At 45.2% G+C, this 18,413-nt stretch overlaps 1 protein-coding gene across 1 annotated transcript; it reads left to right on the top strand.

The window, feature by feature from the left end:
• Positions 1–1,254: 1,254 nt before the first annotated feature.
• On the top strand, positions 1,255–18,213 carry LOC121584796 (U5 small nuclear ribonucleoprotein 200 kDa helicase). The gene is made up of 44 exons (XM_041900927.1): positions 1,255–1,594; positions 1,992–2,155; positions 2,268–2,439; positions 3,722–3,914; positions 4,034–4,188; positions 4,305–4,457; positions 4,549–4,648; positions 4,766–4,902; positions 5,072–5,152; positions 5,330–5,503; positions 5,632–5,769; positions 5,923–6,078; positions 6,224–6,394; positions 6,585–6,778; positions 6,903–7,026; positions 7,198–7,347; positions 7,877–7,987; positions 8,094–8,225; positions 8,377–8,565; positions 8,745–8,942; positions 9,112–9,264; positions 10,793–10,873; positions 10,999–11,082; positions 11,170–11,276; positions 12,168–12,286; positions 12,409–12,563; positions 12,695–12,884; positions 13,014–13,187; positions 13,368–13,528; positions 13,655–13,882; positions 14,016–14,207; positions 14,377–14,555; positions 14,685–14,836; positions 14,943–15,051; positions 15,148–15,256; positions 15,362–15,551; positions 15,688–15,852; positions 16,022–16,143; positions 16,323–16,466; positions 16,636–16,812; positions 16,936–17,096; positions 17,319–17,400; positions 17,507–17,599; positions 18,059–18,213. Exons 1-44 carry the CDS (start codon positions 1,550–1,552, stop codon positions 18,206–18,208), a joined length of 6,414 nt encoding a protein of 2,137 aa, XP_041756861.1. The 5' UTR covers positions 1,255–1,549; the 3' UTR covers positions 18,209–18,213.
• The last annotated feature ends 200 nt before the right edge of the window (positions 18,214–18,413 follow it).

The raw sequence follows: 18,413 nt of genomic DNA, 5'->3' as shown, positions 1-18,413 counted from the left end.
AGTCCCGACTTTGTTTCTTTATACACGTGTTTACTGCACAGTACCCAGCCTCATTGAAGTTGATTACTATGTAATGTTGATAATCTATTTATCATGTAATTAATTGTTTACATTTTTTTATGTATCTAGTTTACAGATCATGCTAGAGCAAAGACATTTGTAATTGAATTTTTTATTCAAAATAAAATGACATTACCAACCCATTTGCTGTTGTGGTAATAAGCTTAGTACACATTTACCAGCAAGAAAATACAGTGCAGTAAAAAAGTTGACATGTCAGTTAATTTAGAATCGTCAACTTGATACGTAGTTTGAATAAATAATAGATGAATACCCTCCATCATGGTTTACGTAGGCACATACAATACAATTGTAATCCTCAGAAAATCTTTATTATTCTAGTCTTTCATTCACTTGATCAAGGTTACCATAAACTCTAGATTACAATGATAGAAACATAATGTGTTTATGTGCGGCACTTGGGTGATAAAAAATTATAGGATAATAATTAAATGGTGGATACCACTGGATAGTACAGTATTTTAAATCTATATGTAGCCTAGTGTGTGCGTCCAGATAATTTGACACTGATTTGGCCTGATGTGATCTGCCGTACAGGAAGTATTTAGGAATGGAAAAGGTCCAGAATATGATACACACACTAGCCTACATATAGATTTAAAATACTATCCACCATTTAATTTGATTTTTTTTTTATTACCCAAGTGCTACACAGATTTCTAGGCTATGCAATAGAGATTAGAGATCAGGCTATACACTACAGCTACAGTATATTGCAGTATGTACAGACACAAGGGGAATGGAGCAATTTCATAACCATTTAAAAAAAAGAATGGCTCAGCAGCCCAATTATTAGCTATGCCTTTGTTGGGCAGTATTCACAAACCAAATGACCTCTTGCCATTATATAATTGTCATCAAAGCCCAGCCGGGCTAATAATACAGTCAGTTGTGGTTGAGGAGGAACGGTCTGAGTTGGGGTTTCGAACCGGGGACCCTATGTTCGTGGGGCAAGTGCACTACCGGCTGTGCAATAAAATAATGTATTTCTTAGCAGAGGCAGCACTAACATATGGGGACGCTACACTCACTATTAGTTTAGATTCTAGAAAACCAAATATTTTCAATAATAAAGTTGGCCAGAGCGATGATGCTTCGTCGAGTCGATAGAGGGCACTGTACAAAGAATAGAATCTCGAATTTGACCTACGACACGGACGGAAGCGGAAGTAGTGACTGAAGCGCCGCTTGTTGTTGGAGCGAGCGTGTTTGCAGAAACGTATGGTCAACGCTTTTACTAACAAAAACTACATAACGTATCGCTAAGTGTATATATTGATACAAAGGATTTCCGCTTACCTTTATTTCTTGATCCAAGCACACCAACATTGGCTGTGAAACTAGCCAACTGCTCTAGAAATTCGCTAGTTAACTTTCAGCCAACTAACTTTAGCTAGTTCTTCCCGTGACACACTGTAAATTCTCAGTGTTGAACCACAAAAGTGCGTAAACTTTCATTCAAGCAATCATGGCGGATGTTACTGCACGTAGCTTGCAGTATGAGTACAAAGCGGTAAGTATGAAATTGAACTAAGCTAATGTTAGCTAGCTACTTGGTTTTTCCCTCATGCTGTATTGTTTTCTTGCGCTAAGTAGTTCGCTAGTTAGCTAACGTATTACCGTTATGCTAACGTGGCTGGACACAGTATTGCAACTACTAAAACTGACCAAGTTACTGGTTACTAACTAGTCGCGCTTGGTTACTAGCTAGTTAGCGAGAAGCTAGCCAGCCAGTCCGTTAGTTAGCCAGTTTGTCCAATGTTGGCAAACATGAATTCCTTAAAACAAGTTGAAGTTGTTTTTGTGCCTCAGTAAGTGTATAACTAGCCAGCATAAGAATGACTTGGTGAAGGCAAGTTTACATTGCAGTACCCTTCCTCCTTTTAACTTTGTCTATTGTCCAATACTAGAACTCCAACTTGGTCTTACAAGCAGACCGTTCGCTCATTGACCGCACAAGGCGTGATGAGCCCACAGGAGAGGTGCTGTCCCTGGTGGGGAAGTTGGTGGGAACCAAGATGGGTGACAAGTCCCAGAGGACCAAACCTTCAATGCTGGAGGAGAGACGGGCAAAGTAAGTACAAGTGCCTCTTCATGTCTATTTTCTGGTGCATGTCTGAAACACTTCTTGACTGACTAACCCATGTATGGCTCTTCCCTCCACCTTTGTCTTTTGAACTGTGCAGGAGGAGAAAGAGAGATGAGGACAGGCACGACATGAACAAGATGAAGGGCTTCACCCTCCTGTCAGAGGGCATTGATGAGATGGTGGGCATTGTGTACAAGCCTAAGACCAAGGAGACCAGGGAGACCTACGAGGTCCTTCTCAGCTTCATCCAGGCTGCCCTGGGAGATCAGGTCAGAGAAACAACTGTTAAGACACTTGTGCAATTATGTGTCTGTCTCAAGGGTCATTGATTTGAAAATAATGAAGAACATTATGCAGACCATACAGTTGAAGTCGGAAGTTTACATACACTTATGTTGGAGTCATTAAAACTTGTTTTTCAACCACTCCACAAATATCTTGTTAACAAACTATAGTTTTGGCAAGTCGGTTAGGACATCTACTTTGTGCATGACACAAGTCGTTTTTCCAACAATTGTTTCAGACAGATTATTTCACTTGTAATTCACTGTATCACAATTCCAATGGGTCAGAAGTTTACATACACTAAGTTGACTGTGCCTTTAAACAGCTTGGAAAATTCCAGAAAATGATGTCATGGCTTTAGAAGCTTCTGATAGGCTAATTGACATAATTTGAGTCAATTGGAGGTGTACCTGTGGATGTATTTCAAGGCCTACCTTCAAACTCAGTGCCTCTTTGCTTGACATCATGGGAAAATCAAAATAAATCAACCAAGACCTCAGAAAAAAATGTGTAGACCTCCACAAGTCTGGTTCATCCTTGGGAGCAATTTCCAAACACCTGAAGGTACCACGTTCATCTGTACAAACAATAGTACGCAAGTATAAACACCATGGGACCACGCAGCCGTCATATCGCTCAGGAAGGAGACGCGTTCTGTCTCCTAGAGATTAACATACTTTGGTGCGAAAAGTGCAAATCAATCCCAGAACAACAGCAAAGGACCTTGTGAAGATGCTGGAGGAAACGGGTACAAAAGTGTCTATAGGACAACAATTGGAGTGGCCATCACAAAGCCCTGACCTCAATCCTATAGAACATTTGTGGGCAGAACTGAAAAAGTGTGTGCGAGCAAGGAGGCCTACAAACCTGACTCAGTTTCACCAGCTCTGTCAGGAGGAATGGGCCAAAATTCACCCAACTTATTGTGGGAAGCTTGTGGAAGGCTACCCGAAATGTTTGACCCAAGTTAAACAATTTAAAGGCAATGCTACCAAATACTAATTGAGTGTATGTAAACTTCTGACCCACTGGGAATGTATTCTGACATTTCACATTCTTAAAATAAAGTGGTGATCCTAACTGAACTAAGACAGGGAATTTTTACTAGGTTTAAATGTCAGGAATTGTGAAAAACTGAGTTTAAATGTATTTGGCTAAGGTGTATGTAAACTTCCGACTTCAACTGTATATAATGGTGGAATTAACAATGTTCTAGTCAAATCAATGACTTGAATATGCCTGTGCTGTATTTCTGTAACTCTGCAGCCGAGAGATATCCTGTGTGGAGCGGCTGACGAGGTGCTGGCTGTACTGAAGAATGACAAGATGAGGGACAAGGAGAGACGGCGTGAAGTGGAGCAGTTACTAGGGCCTGCAGATGACACACGCTACCACGTGCTGGTCAATCTGGGCAAGAAGATCAGTGACTACGGGGGTGACAAAGAGCTCCAGAACATGGGTAAGGAAACAAACACAATGATGAAGGAATGTTTACATTATGTTCACTCAACTGGATCATGCATTCATTTCTGGCGACTACTATTATGCAATAAAATGAATCAATGTTTCAACACACAGATGACAACATTGACGAAACATACGGAGTGAATGTCCAGTTTGAATCTGATGAGGAGGAGGGTGATGAGGACCAGTTTGGGGAGGTGCGAGATGACGGCTCAGATGAAGAGAGTGAAGGAGAGGAAGCAGACTTGGGCTGCACTCTGACAGCCAATGTAAGACCCCTCGTTCACACGACAACACACGTCTGTTTATACTAAACTACAATGTGTCTTTTAACATTTTAGTCATTTTAGTTTAACCTTTGCACTAATAAACATGTATCCTGTAGCTTGGTGTGACAGGTGATGTGATGACAGCCAAGAAGAAGGAGCTGCATCCTCGTGACATCGATGCCTTCTGGCTCCAGCGTCAGCTCAGCCGTTTCTACGACGATGCCATAATATCTCAGAAGAAAGCAGATGAGGTTCTGGAGATCCTCAAGGTGTGTGTTTGTGTGTCTAATTGTTTCAGTATGTCTGCCTGTGTCTATGTGGTTGCCTTGGTCTCTGACTGACTGTCTCTGTATTCCACAGACTGCCAGTGATGACAGAGAATGTGAGAATCAACTGGTCTTACTGTTGGGATTCAACACCTTTGACTTCATCAAAATCCTTCGTCAGCATCGTCGCATGAGTGAGTACCTGTCATTTCCACAACTAATGTACATTAAGTTAACATTAGAGGGAGACTATAACAGCTTGCATTGCCAAAATTGAGAGGTCACTGATTAATTTCTCTGCTCCCTCACAGTCCAGTACTGTACCATGTTGGCAAGTGCTCAGAGCGAAGCAGAGAAGGAGAAGATCATAGGAAAGATGGAGGCAGATCCAGACTTGTCCAAAGTTCTTTATCAGCTGCAGGAGACTGAGAAGGAGGATATTATTAGGGTAAGACACGATCTTCATTGTTGAATTAGTCACTGGATAAATCATTATTTCTATACTGTACTATAGACGTATTGGAACAGACTGAAATAAATAAACAGAAAAATGATCACCTAAACATTTAATGTTGGTTCCCTTGGTCTCAAACAATGGCTGGTGTTCATGTCTTCAGGAAGAGCGATCTCGCAGGGAGAGAGTGAGGAAGTCTCGCGTGGACAATGACTTGGAGTCTATGGACATCGACCATGGAGAGGTGAGGAGGAACATGAATAATGCACACATGAATATAGCCCGTCTACCCACTGTGTAGTCCACAGACGATTTGCACATAAACTATAAACATATTACACACGTTGCAATGACACACATTCAATATGAATATATTGATGCTAAATAAATACTAACTTGTACCATTTACCCCACCCCTCAGTCCATGACCCCTAAACAGCTGCTGGACCTGGAGGACCTGGCCTTCACCCAGGGAAGCCACTTCATGGCCAACAAGAGGTGCCAGCTGCCAGATGGCTCCTTCCGCAAGCAGCGCAAAGGCTACGAGGAGGTGCACGTTCCTGCACTCAAGCCCAAGCCCTTCGCTGACGATGAGGTGTGTGTGAGCCTCTGTATGCGTATTATTTTTTTTTTACTGTAGTCAGTACTGACGCTTCTAGCAAGTGAATGGTCTTATTTTCAAGAACTGTCAGCCAAGCCTCAATTGATTGTCTGTGTTATTAGGTGCTGGTGACAATCGAGAAGCTGCCCAAGTATGCCCAGGCAGGTTTCGAAGGGTTCAAAACCCTGAACCGCATTCAGAGCAAGCTGTTCAAGACTGCTATGGAGACCGATGAGAACCTGCTGGTGTGCGCTCCTACGGTTAGTAAATAAACCACGGTCAACTATAATAGCTCTCTGCTCAGCACTCTTGTCATGTTACATATGTTCAAATGTGCCATTGTTGAAATGTTTTGTTTTCTAACTTATCCCTGTGTATTTTCTACCTCTGTCTATTCCCCTGGGTGCCTCTAGGGAGCAGGTAAGACCAACGTGGCCCTCATGGCTATGCTAAGGGAGATCGGCAAGCACATCAACCTGGATGGAACCATCAACTTGGACGACTTCAAGATCATCTATGTGGCTCCTATGCGCTCGCTGGTACAGGAGATGGTGGGCAGCTTTAGTAAGGTGAGACTTGTTGTCCTTTTTTGGGGGTCAGAACTCAGTGTTATATACTGTCACGGACTTGAATTGCCAAGAGAGATGTGTTTGTATAATATGGAATTCTGTCCTGTTTTCTGATTTGTGTTTTGCATTTCTCTCTCCCACCCAGCGTCTGGCCAGTTATGGCATCACAGTGTCTGAACTGACAGGAGACCATCAGCTGTGTAAAGAGGAGATAAACGCCACCCAGGTCATCGTCTGCACCCCAGAGAAATGGGACATCATCACACGCAAAGGAGGCGAGCGCACCTACACCCAGCTAGTGCGCCTCATCATCATTGTAAGTACAAACACGCTCTCAAACTCAAATGGTCTTCTTATGGACTTTATGCAAGACCCTTCAAGACCCTTTAGTCAAACATCCCATTACTATTTAGCATTTACGTTATTTGACATTATTTTTTAAACTGTAGTTATAAACTCATTGGGTGTAAGAACAGTATGTGACTGAGTGTGTGTCTGATGGTCAGGATGAGATCCATCTGCTGCATGACGACCGTGGGCCAGTCCTGGAGTCTCTGGTGGCCAGGACCATCCGCAACGTGGAGCTGACCCAGGAGGACGTGCGTCTGCTGGGTCTCAGTGCCACCCTGCCCAACTACGAGGACGTGGCCACCTGCCTGCGAGTAGACCCCGCCAAGGGACTCTTCTACTTCGACAACAGGTCAGCCAGGGCTCAGGAAGGAGGATCAATCTCTCCACACACTCATCCTACTTCAGATGAACAGGTTTTGTGAGCAGTTGGATTGTAAGCACAAGTATGACTGATAGTATTTTCTGTCTTCCAGTTTCCGTCCAGTGCCCCTGGAGCAGACATATGTGGGCATCACTGAGAAGAAGGCCATCAAGCGCTTCCAGATCATGAATGAGATTGTCTATGAGAAGATCATGGAGCATGCTGGGAAGAACCAGGTGAGGCCAACTCAGCCTAGTGTTCTTTAACCATCATCTGACTCCGCATTGCCGCCAACACAAAACATGAGATCTGGAAAATCCCAATGTCTATAAGATGAGAAATATCAACAGACAGAACGTTCCACACAATCTAATATTCTTGTGCTAACTTGTGTCCGTGTTTGTCAGGTGCTGGTGTTTGTCCACTCCAGGAAGGAGACCGGGAAGACTGCCCGGGCCATCAGGGACATGTGTCTAGAGAAAGACACCCTGGGGCTGTTCCTGAGGGAGGGCTCAGCCTCAACTGAGGTCCTCAGGACTGAGGCAGAGCAGTGCAAGGTGAGTTCACCTGACGTGGGGACTAATTTTAGCTACCAAAGCCTGTTGAATGTCTATACACATCTGTCTCGAATCTGTGAGTAGGCAGTTGGATTAAAAACCAAATCTTACAATAATCTGATTATTAAAGCTGCAATATGTAACTTTTTGGGCAACCTGACCAAATTCATATAGAAATGTGAGTTATAGATCTGTCATTCTCATTGAAAGCAAGTCTAAGAAGCCGTAGATCTGTTCTATGTGCACTATTTCTATGCTTCCCGTTCTTAAGTTTCGTTTTTACGTCTTTTACTTTCGGTTTTGTACACCAGCTTCAAACAGCTGAACATACAATATTTTTTGGTCATTGAAAATATATTTCACAGCGGTTTAGATGGTGCAATGATTCTCTACACTTGTTTTGTCACAAACGGAAATTAGTCGAACTATTAGAATTTTGGCAACCAGGAAATGGTGGAGCGATTTCTGCATATTACACCTAAAAAACAACTGAACATTACATTCATTTTTTTCATCTCACTTCCCCCAGAACCTTGAGCTGAAGGACTTGCTGCCCTACGGTTTCGCCATCCATCATGCTGGTATGACCAGAGTGGACCGTACCTTGGTGGAAGATCTCTTTGCTGATCGCCACATCCAGGTTAGTCTCTTCTAAATCTCTACTAACCTCTTTCCTTTAATACAGTCAGAGCTATTGTTACAATGTCACTGGACCGATCTCACTGAAAGGGCTCTGTCTGTTTCAGGTGCTGGTGTCCACAGCCACATTGGCCTGGGGTGTGAATCTGCCTGCACATACTGTCATCATCAAAGGCACCCAGGTGTACAGCCCAGAAAAAGGCAGATGGACAGAGCTGGGAGCCCTGGACATTCTACAGGTTAGTCTGCACTGTCTGGATTAGACTACTGAGATGCATACACAGGGCTAGACTTCACTGTAGCAGAATATTATATTTGCTAAATAATCCTCACTCTGTTTGTTAGCTTTGTGAGTTTGAATGACACCTCTGTGTTCTGTGCTGTGTTCAGATGCTTGGTCGAGCTGGGCGTCCTCAGTACGACACCAAGGGAGAGGGCATCCTGATCACATCCCACGGGGAGCTGCAGTACTACCTGTCTCTGCTCAACCAGCAGCTGCCCATCGAGAGCCAGATGGTGTCCAAGCTGCCAGACATGCTCAACGCTGAGATAGTGCTGGGCAACGTGCAGAATGCTAAGGTGAGCGTATAACTGGATTTACAACACCGCCCACAACTCACCACTAATAACGATAGACATGCTGTAGTGTGCTGCTGAGACTACCTGTACAGAGACTGGTCAGCTAGAACCATTAGTGCTAACATTCAAACCCTTGCTGCTGTAGTGGTCTCACTCCTCTCTTGTTGGCTCCTCATCAGGACGCAGTGAACTGGCTGGGCTACACCTACCTGTACGTGCGTATGCTCCGTAACCCCACCCTGTACGGGGTCTCCCATGACGACCGCAGCTCAGACCCCCTGCTGGAGCGCCGCAGGATGAACCTGATCCACACTGCAGCCAACGTGCTGGACAAGAACAGCCTGGTCAAGTACGACAAGCGGACTGGCGCCTTCCAGGTACACACCACTCTACACATGCACTCTGTCCAGTGGGAGCAATGCAATGACACTGACCTATTGAGATCTCTTCAAGATTCTAAGATGGTAAAGACAAAGATTATGCTATTGATATTCATGATAGATTATTTTTGTTTATGGGGCAAACTTTTCTCATCCCTCCCTGAAGGTGACGGACCTGGGTCGCATCGCCAGTCACTTCTACATCACCCATGACTCCATCCAGACGTACAACCAGCTGCTGAAGCCCACCCTCAGTGAGATCGAGCTTTTCCGCGTCTTCTCCCTCTCCTCTGAGTTTAGGAACATCACTGTCAGAGAGGTATACAGCACTGTAGAATAGGGATGGGCACGGTTATTCAAATATCTAAATGGACGTTAGTATTCGATTACTTTGGAGAGTATTAACTTTTGAGAGATATAAAAAAATATAGGCCTACTTTAGCAATGAAAGGGCTTTGTCTAAAATTAAATACAATTATAATGTGACATTGCTACAGAGCCTACAAGGATAAACCATTACATTCAACATTTTAATAAAACAGCAGTTTCATGACAGTTTGTATGAGTGCATCCCATAAAGATTCACCAGTAGCCTACACACGTGTAGCTTGTTGTTATTGTGGGTCAATTAAAGCGCTGCTGCAGTCAGAGGCTCCATGTGTAGCAAGTGAAGTGGGAGATTTCTAATCAATGCAAAATGGAAATAAAATTACAGAATTAAGTTGGCTAAATGAGAAGGAGTAGGCTACAATGATCAACCAACAGGTAGGCTGTTGTTTCATATGAATGGAGTTGTAGACAAGGACGGGGAGCGCAGCAAAAAAGCCTCAATTAGCTAGCCCTGCTACGTTAGCTAGTTAGAAAAACTTGTTGCTGCCATAGATTATCTATCATACCATTTGGTAGGGCCTGTTTTGACTGCATCAAATTTACATTTACATTTTAGTCATTTAGCAGACGCTCTTATCCAGAGCGACTTACAGTTAGTGAATACATATATTTTTATACTGGCCAACCGTGGGAAACGAACCCACAACCCTGGCGTTGCAAACGCCATGCTCTATCAACTGAGCTACATCCCTGCCGGCCATTCCCTCCCCTACCCTGGACGACGCTGGGCCAATTGTGCGCCGCCCCATGGGTCTCCCGGTCGCGGCCGGCTGCGACAGAGCCTGGATTCGAACCAGGATCTCTAGTGGCACAGTTAGCACTGCGATGCAGTGCCTTAGACCACTGCGCCACTCAAATCGTTATAAAGAAGCTAGCTAGGTGGCTAACTTAACTGGCTACTGTAGCTAGCTAGCTTCTTTACAATGATTTGATGCAGCCAAGACAGGCACTATCAGATGGTATGATAGACAAACTTGTTGCTGCCATAGGTTATCTATCTAACTAGTGCGAGTCAGTTTGGCTACTTTCTCTCTCTCCCACTGTGCCACACAGACTGTCACACACACCTGCTCCTCTTTTGCCCCTCCCTCACACTTCTGCTGAAACAAGTACCAATTTGTAAGTGGCTCTGGATAAGAGCGTCTGCTAAATGGCGTAAATGTAAGTAGAGTGCAGCACACCGGCCATCTCAAGTCGCGCGAGCAAGTCACCATTGATGTTTGAATATCTTTTTTTTTTTTTTTTTTTTATTAAAACATGTATTTTGACTGTCTGGATAGCCAGGAAAAAAAGGTGAAATCATTTCAAATGCCCATCCCTACTCTGGAATACTATATTTAATGACAAAAGGCCACAAATGTTACTGAATGGTTTTGGTCAGGTCTACACCAAACCAGCAACTGATCTACAGTAAAATGCTACAGATACATGAATGCTCACGTGGGGTCTTATTTCAGGAAGAGAAGCTGGAGCTGCAGAAGCTGCTGGAGAGAGTTCCCATTCCAGTGAAGGAGAGCATTGAGGAGCCCAGCGCCAAGGTATACTACTACATGTGTCAATGTTGACACTGTACACTGATCAATGATATGGTACACCACTGCAGTATGTATTGCTAGAGTCCTGTTGCTATGAGCCAGTTCTGAGATGTGTGTTCTTATTACAGATCAACGTGCTGCTCCAGGCTTACATCTCTCAGCTCAAACTGGAGGGCTTTGCTCTGATGGCTGACATGGTCTATGTGACGCAGGCAAGGCTATTTCCATTTGTTTGTTTGATTAGAGAGATGTTTTAAGTATGTTACCAGCATCTGACTGTTAACTGTGTCCTTCCTCAGAGTGCTGGAAGACTGATGCGAGCCATCTTTGAGATTGTCCTGAGCAGGGGATGGGCCCAGCTCACAGACAAGACCATGAACCTCTGCAAGATGATTGACAAGAGGATGTAAGTTAACCATTGCTGTTTATTCCTAATTTTCACTGATGAAGACCTTAGTCACCAGTCCTAGTAAATTATACTGAACAAAAATATAAACGCAACAATTTCAACGATTTTACTGAGTTACAGTTCATATAAGTAAAATCAGTCAATTGAAATGAAATCATTAGGCTCTAATCTATGGATTTCACATGACTGGGCAGGGGCACAGCCATGGGTGGGCCTGGGAGGGCATAGGCCCACCCACTTGGAAGCCAGGCCCAGCCAATCGGAATGAGCTTTTCCCCACAAAAGGGCTTTATTACAGACAGAAATACTCCTCAGTTTCATCAGCTGTCCGGGTGGCTGGTCTCAGACAATCCCGCAGGTGAAGAAGCCGAATGTTGAGATCCTGGGCTGGCGTGGTTACATGTGGTCTGCGGTTGTGAGGCCGGTTGGATGTACTGCCAAATTCTATCAAACAACATTGGAGGTGGCTTATGGTAGAGAAATGAACATTCAATTATCTGGTAACAGCTCTGGTGGACATTCCTACAGTCAGCATGCCAGTTGCACGCCCCCTCAACTTGAGACATCTGTGGTGTTGTGTGACAAAACTGCACATTTTAGAGTGGCCTTTTATTGTCCCCAGCACACATGTCAGGTGGATGGATTATCTTGGCAAAGGAGAAATGCTCACTAACAGGGATGTAAAGAAATTTGCGCACAAAATTTGAGAGAAATAACGTTTTTGTGCATATGGAAAATTTCTGGGATCTTTTATCTCAGCTCATGAAACATGGGACCAAGACTTAACATGTTGCGTTTATATTTTTGTTCAGTATACATAACGAGGCTAGAATGAAATGTGATGTTCCTCTGGCCTTCCCTGTGTGAATGTGTCCCTCTCCTACACAGGTGGCAGTCCATGTCTCCTCTGCGTCAGTTCAGGAAGCTCCCAGAGGAAGTCATCAAGAAGATTGAGAAGAAGAACTTCCCCTTCGAGCGCCTCTATGACCTCAACCACAATGAGATTGGTGAGTCTGCTCTGCAGTGCACCCCAAATGCCCCACCTCGGACCTGGACCCACTAACACTACATGCTCATTGATTCATCCCCGGTTGTTGAAGTTGTCATTGAAAGTCCTTCTGTCCCTCAGGTGAGTTGATCCGCATGCCCAAGATGGGGAAGACCATCCATAAGTACGTGCACCAGTTCCCCAAACTGGACCTGGCCGTTCACCTGCAGCCCATCACCCGCTCCACACTGAAGGTGGAGCTCACCATCACACCAGACTTCCAGTGGGATGACAAGGTCAGTGGATCTGTATAGTACCTTCAGGCTATTAGTTTATAGCTGTTACATGGCTCAGATTAAATTGGGTTTTTCTTACTATAACACACCAACACATACACCCTTAACCCCGCTCTCTGTGGCCCATAAAGGTGCATGGCTCATCGGAGGCCTTCTGGATCCTGGTGGAGGATGTGGACAGTGAGGTCATCCTACACCACGAGTACTTCCTGCTCAAGGCCAAGTACGCCCAGGACGAGCACCTGGTCACCTTCTTCGTGCCCGTGTTCGAGCCCCTGCCCCCGCAGTATTTCATCCGCGTGGCCTCGGACCACTGGCTGTGTGAGTGTGACACCTCTGGCTAGCTCTTATTAGTAACTTAGTCGATTCAAAATGTATAAGCAAATATAGAGTTTAGGAGGATGTCCATTGAAAATGTATCCCTCTCCTCTGCACGTCTCTCCCTCTCAGCCTGTGAGACCCAGCTGCCGGTGTCTTTCCGCCACCTGATCCTGCCAGAGAAGTACCCCCCTCCCACTGAGCTGCTGGACCTGCAGCCCCTGCCTGTGACCGCCCTTCGTAATGCCGCCTTCGAGACCCTCTACCAGAACAAGTTTCCCTTCTTCAACCCCATCCAGACACAGGGTAAGATGCACTCTGAGACTCTGAAGTGTCACCATTTGGGCTAACAGTTTCTCACTGCACCCATCTCACCTCTAAGACCAATGTGGCCCATTCAATGACTTCAATCAGGCACATGCCTCTATACCTTTTGTGCTTACATTGTGAGTAATATAATGTGTGCTATTCTCTGTGTTCGTCCAGTGTTCAACGCTGTGTACAACAGTGACGACAACGTGTTTGTGGGAGCCCCCACCGGCAGTGGGAAGACCATCTGTGCTGAATTTGCCATCCTGAGGATGCTGCTGCACAACGCAGAGGGACGTTGTGTCTACATCACACCCATGGAGGCCCTGGCTGAACAGGTACAGGGTTATCAATATGGAGTGTTTTCAACTTTAACATAATGTTGTTTTCATCTGACTTTTGATTGTTCACACTAATATGACCCATTCCTTCCACCCCGTTTAACATCACTCGTGTGTGTCCAGGTGTTTGTTGACTGGCACCAGAAGTTCCAGGATGCTCTGAATAAGAAGGTGGTGTTGCTGACGGGAGAGACTAGCACTGACCTGAAGCTGCTGGGGAAGGGTGACATCATTGTCAGCACCCCGGACAAATGGGACATCCTGTCGCGCCGCTGGAAGCAGAGGAAGAACGTCCAGAACGTCAGCCTCTTCATCGTGGACGAGACTCACCTCATTGGAGGAGAGAACGGAGTAAGGCCACGATCCAAACTGATAAACCATATATCCACCTGCCTAGTGCTTTGATTAGATAGCAACTATACAATACTTGTTTGACATGTGAAGTAAAATACATTGATATTCATACTCTCCGTCTTTCTTGTAGCCTGTGTTGGAAGTGATCTGCTCCAGGATGAGGTACATCTCGTCTCAGATTGAGCGTCCCATCCGCATCGTGGCCCTCAGCTCCTCCCTGTCCAATGCCAAAGACGTGGCCCACTGGCTGGGATGCAGCACCACTGCAACCTTTAACTTCCACCCCAATGTCAGGCCTGTCCCTCTGGAGCTGCACATCCAGGTCAGTACCATGACTGTAATGTCCTCTCAACCTGTTACATCATCATCAACCTGCTCTTAGCCAAATAAAACACCAATAAGGTTTTTTTCATAAAATATGTTATTGTCTGGCTGGATAATATCATATCTGCTCAATTTAACTTCATTGTAATGCCTCTCTCCTCTCTCAGGGCTTCAATGTGAGTCACACCCAGACTCGCTTGCTGTCCATGGCCAAGCCAGTGTACCACGCCATCATGAAGCACTCCCCCTCTAAACCGGCTGTCGTGTTCGTCCCGTCCCGCCGTCAGACCCGCCTCACCGCCATCGACATCCTCACCTTCTGTGCTGCTGACGTGGTCCCTCAGAGGTCTGACCCATAACCTTAACACATTTTAATCTTTCTGAGTGGTTCAAGGAGTCAAAACTCTTTATGTATACAGTGTTGGTAGATGTTGTAACATGAGGTCTCAGAGCAGTAACAGATGTCTCCCTGTAGGTTCCTGCACTGCACTGAGAAGGACCTGGCTCCCTTCCTGGAGAAGGTGACAGACGGCACCCTGAAGGAGACGCTGGCCAATGGGGTGGGCTACCTGCACGAGGGCCTGTCAACTACAGAACGCAGGATCGTGGAGCAGCTATTCAACTCCGGTACAACTGGCCACTCCCTTAGACCTGCTGATACAGTACCTAGTTAGAGAAAGTATAGAGGGTGATTGTTAAATGACATGCTGTGTCTGGTCCTCTCTGCCTGCAGGTGCAGTCCAGGTTGTAGTGGCTTCACGCTCCCTCTGCTGGGGCACAAACATATCTGCTCACCTGGTTGTTATCATGGACACCCAGTACTACAATGGCAAAATCCATGCGTAAGTAACACTGTTTTATATCTAATCTATATCACTCAGACCCCCCCTCCTGCCTCAGTTTGACTGTGTTAGTGACCATGTCCTCTCTGTCCCCAGCTATGTGGACTACCCTATCTACGATGTGCTCCAGATGGTGGGCAAGGCCAACCGGCCCCTGCAGGACGATGAGGGACGCTGTGTCATCATGTGTCAGGGTTCCAAAAAGGTACGTCAGCAATATCCTCCTTTTCTCTCCATTTTCACTGTCCCTTTTTCTCTGTCACTCCATTATTCTGTCATTTATAACCTACTCTCTTTTTCTCAAATGTAGGATTTCTTCAAGAAGTTTCTGTATGAGCCCCTGCCAGTGGAATCTCACCTGGACCACTGCATGCACGACCACTTCAACGCTGAGATCGTCACCAAGACGGTGGAAAACAAACAGGACGCGGTGGACTACCTGACCTGGACCTTCCTGTACCGTCGCATGACCCAGAACCCCAACTACTACAACCTGCAAGGTGAGACAGGCACACCTACAGCACTGGCAATGCTCTCAACTGTTGACACTCTAGACATGTAATATTTATCCAGACCTATAGTGTTTTTGTCTTGGAGTCTTATGTTAAAGTGCTGCTCTCCATCTCTCCCATCCAGGCATGTCTCACCGTCATCTGTCCGACCACCTGTCAGAACTGGTAGAGAACACCCTGCATGACCTGGAGCAGTCCAAGTGCATCAGCATCGAGGATGAGATGGATGTGGCACCTCTTAACTTGGGCATGATCGCTGCCTACTACTATATCAACTACACCACCATCGGTGAGAACTACCACAACCAACATCCCACTGTCACTAAATATGGCTGTATCAGTCACATCACCTAAACTGTGAACCACCCCATAGACTAAACAAATGTTAAAATAGAATACATACATTATACAGTATATAACTTGTTGAGTTACTGACATTTTATTTATGTTCGTATCAGAGTTGTTCAGTATGTCCCTGAACGCCAAGACCAAGATCCGTGGATTGATTGAGATCATCTCCAATGCTGCTGAGTACAAGAACATCCCCATCAGACACCATGAGGACAACCTGCTCAGACAGGTAAACATACTAATGCACATCAATATTCATAAGATGCACTTTTGCAGACTTATTACCCCACCCAAATACCCATGTAGAACTGGAAGCAATGGAACGTGTGAATTCATTGCTCACAAATACTTATCTGGAAACATTCTATGACATTGTCATTAATCAACTTGTATATGTTGTGTTTTCAGCTGGCCCAGAAGGTGCCCCACAAACTGAACAACCCCAAGTTCAACGATCCCCATGTGAAGACCAACCTGCTGCTGCAGGCTCACTTGTCCAGGATGCAGCTGAGCGCTGAGCTCCAGTCAGACACAGAGGAGATCCTCAGCAAGGTGAATGAGAAATTAATAGATACTTTGGTGCAATCTAAGCTGTGATAAATGGACTCTGTATAGCAGAAAGACTGTAGTATGACCTAGTGTTGAAGAGTTCAGAAAGTAGTGGGTCAGATTGAGGTGTGCTAGTGTTTAAAATCTATGTATGGTTGTGTGTCCTGTCCAGGCTGTGCGTCTGATCCAGGCCTGTGTAGATGTGCTGTCCAGTAACGGCTGGCTGAGCCCTGCACTGGCTGCTATGGAGCTGGCTCAGATGGTCACCCAGGCCATGTGGTCCAAGGACTCCTACCTCAAACAGCTGCCCTACTTTACCTCTGAGCACATCAAACGCTGCACGGACAAGGTAACACATCCACGACTGCCTGTTACTCTATTCATTTGAAACACTTCCATTTACCAGACAAGGGATCATGGCCATCTTGCTTTGGTGTGGATCTTGAAGCTGATCTCTAGTTGTATTTCTCAGGGTGTGGAGAGTATCTTTGACATCATGGAGATGGAGGATGAGGATCGTAGTGGGCTGCTGCAGCTCTCAGACACCCAGATAGCAGACGTGGCTCGCTTCTGTAACCGCTACCCCAACATTGAACTGTCCTACGAGGTGGCAGAGAAGGAGAACATCAAGAGGTGATTTAAATGGGGCTGTTAGAGGTAGAGGGGAATAATTGTGAGGAAATAGGTTGACAGAATATAGAGAGATTAGTAACACAAGAAAATGTATCTTTGCTTAGGAGGTTGTTAATGAGGTGTTTGCTACTTACTACTACTGCCCATTGAATCTATGGAACATTGAAAATGAGAGAGAAGCAGAGTAAGTGAAGGTGTCTGATCATATCTTTGTGCTCACAGTGGAGGTCCAGTGCTGGTCCTGGTCCAGTTGGAGAGAGAAGAGGAGGTGACTGGGCCTGTTATTGCCCCACTCTTCCCCCAGGTATGGATCATCACTACCAGCTTGTCAGAACTCCTTTACTGATTCATTCAAAAAGCACAAACTCAACAATGACCATGTTTAACCTTTGACTGTGTTGTTGTTTCAGAAACGTGAGGAGGGCTGGTGGGTGGTGATTGGAGACCCCAAGTCCAACAGCCTGATCTCCATTAAGAGGCTGACACTGCAGCAGAAGGCCAAGGTCAGTTTAAATCAAATCAAATTTTATTGGCCACATGCCCCCCGAATACAACAGGTGCAGACATTACAGTGAAATAACCAACAGTGCATTTATTTTTAATAAAAAAGTAAAATAAAACAACAAAAAAGTGTTGAGAAAAAAAGAGCAGAAGTAAAATAAAATAACAGTAGGGAGGCTATATACAGGGGGGTACCGGTGCAGAGTCAATGTGCGGGGGCACCGGCTAGTTGAGGTAGTTGAAGTAATACGTACATGTGGGTAGAGTTAAAGTGACTATGCACCCCAACTGGACCTTATGGAGCCAATACATGCAGGCATCTGCATATTTTGACAGTCGCCTACATGTAGGCTAGCACGTAATTGATCTAGCATCTGAAAGCCCAAAAGTAATCTTAAAGGTGAATACCCTCTGTCAGCATTGCTTGGCCTCACTCTCTGTGCCCCTTTCTCCCATTGCAGGTGAAGCTGGACTTTGTTGCACCAGTGCTGGGCGTTCACAACTACACACTGTACTTCATGAGTGATGCCTACATGGGCTGTGATCAGGAGTATAAATTCAGCGTGGATGTGAAGGAGGCAGACAGCGATGGAGACAGTGATTCAGACTAGTCAGGCATCAATAGATGACGACAAGTCATTTCTCAATTCATGCTGGGATCAGCAGGGGTTGTTTGTTTTGTTTTATACTGAAAATATATATAAACGCAACAATTTCAACGATTTTACAGAGTTACAGTTCATATGAGGAAATCAGTCAATTGAAATAAATTCATTAGGCCCTAATTTAAGGATTTCACATTACTGGGAATACAGA

Source organism: Coregonus clupeaformis, chromosome 16 (assembly GCF_020615455.1).
Source record: "Coregonus clupeaformis isolate EN_2021a chromosome 16, ASM2061545v1, whole genome shotgun sequence".
NCBI classification, from domain to species: domain Eukaryota; kingdom Metazoa; phylum Chordata; class Actinopteri; order Salmoniformes; family Salmonidae; genus Coregonus; species Coregonus clupeaformis.
The sequence above is the reverse complement of the archived record's forward strand: the minus strand, read 5'-3'. Positions and strand labels throughout refer to the sequence as shown.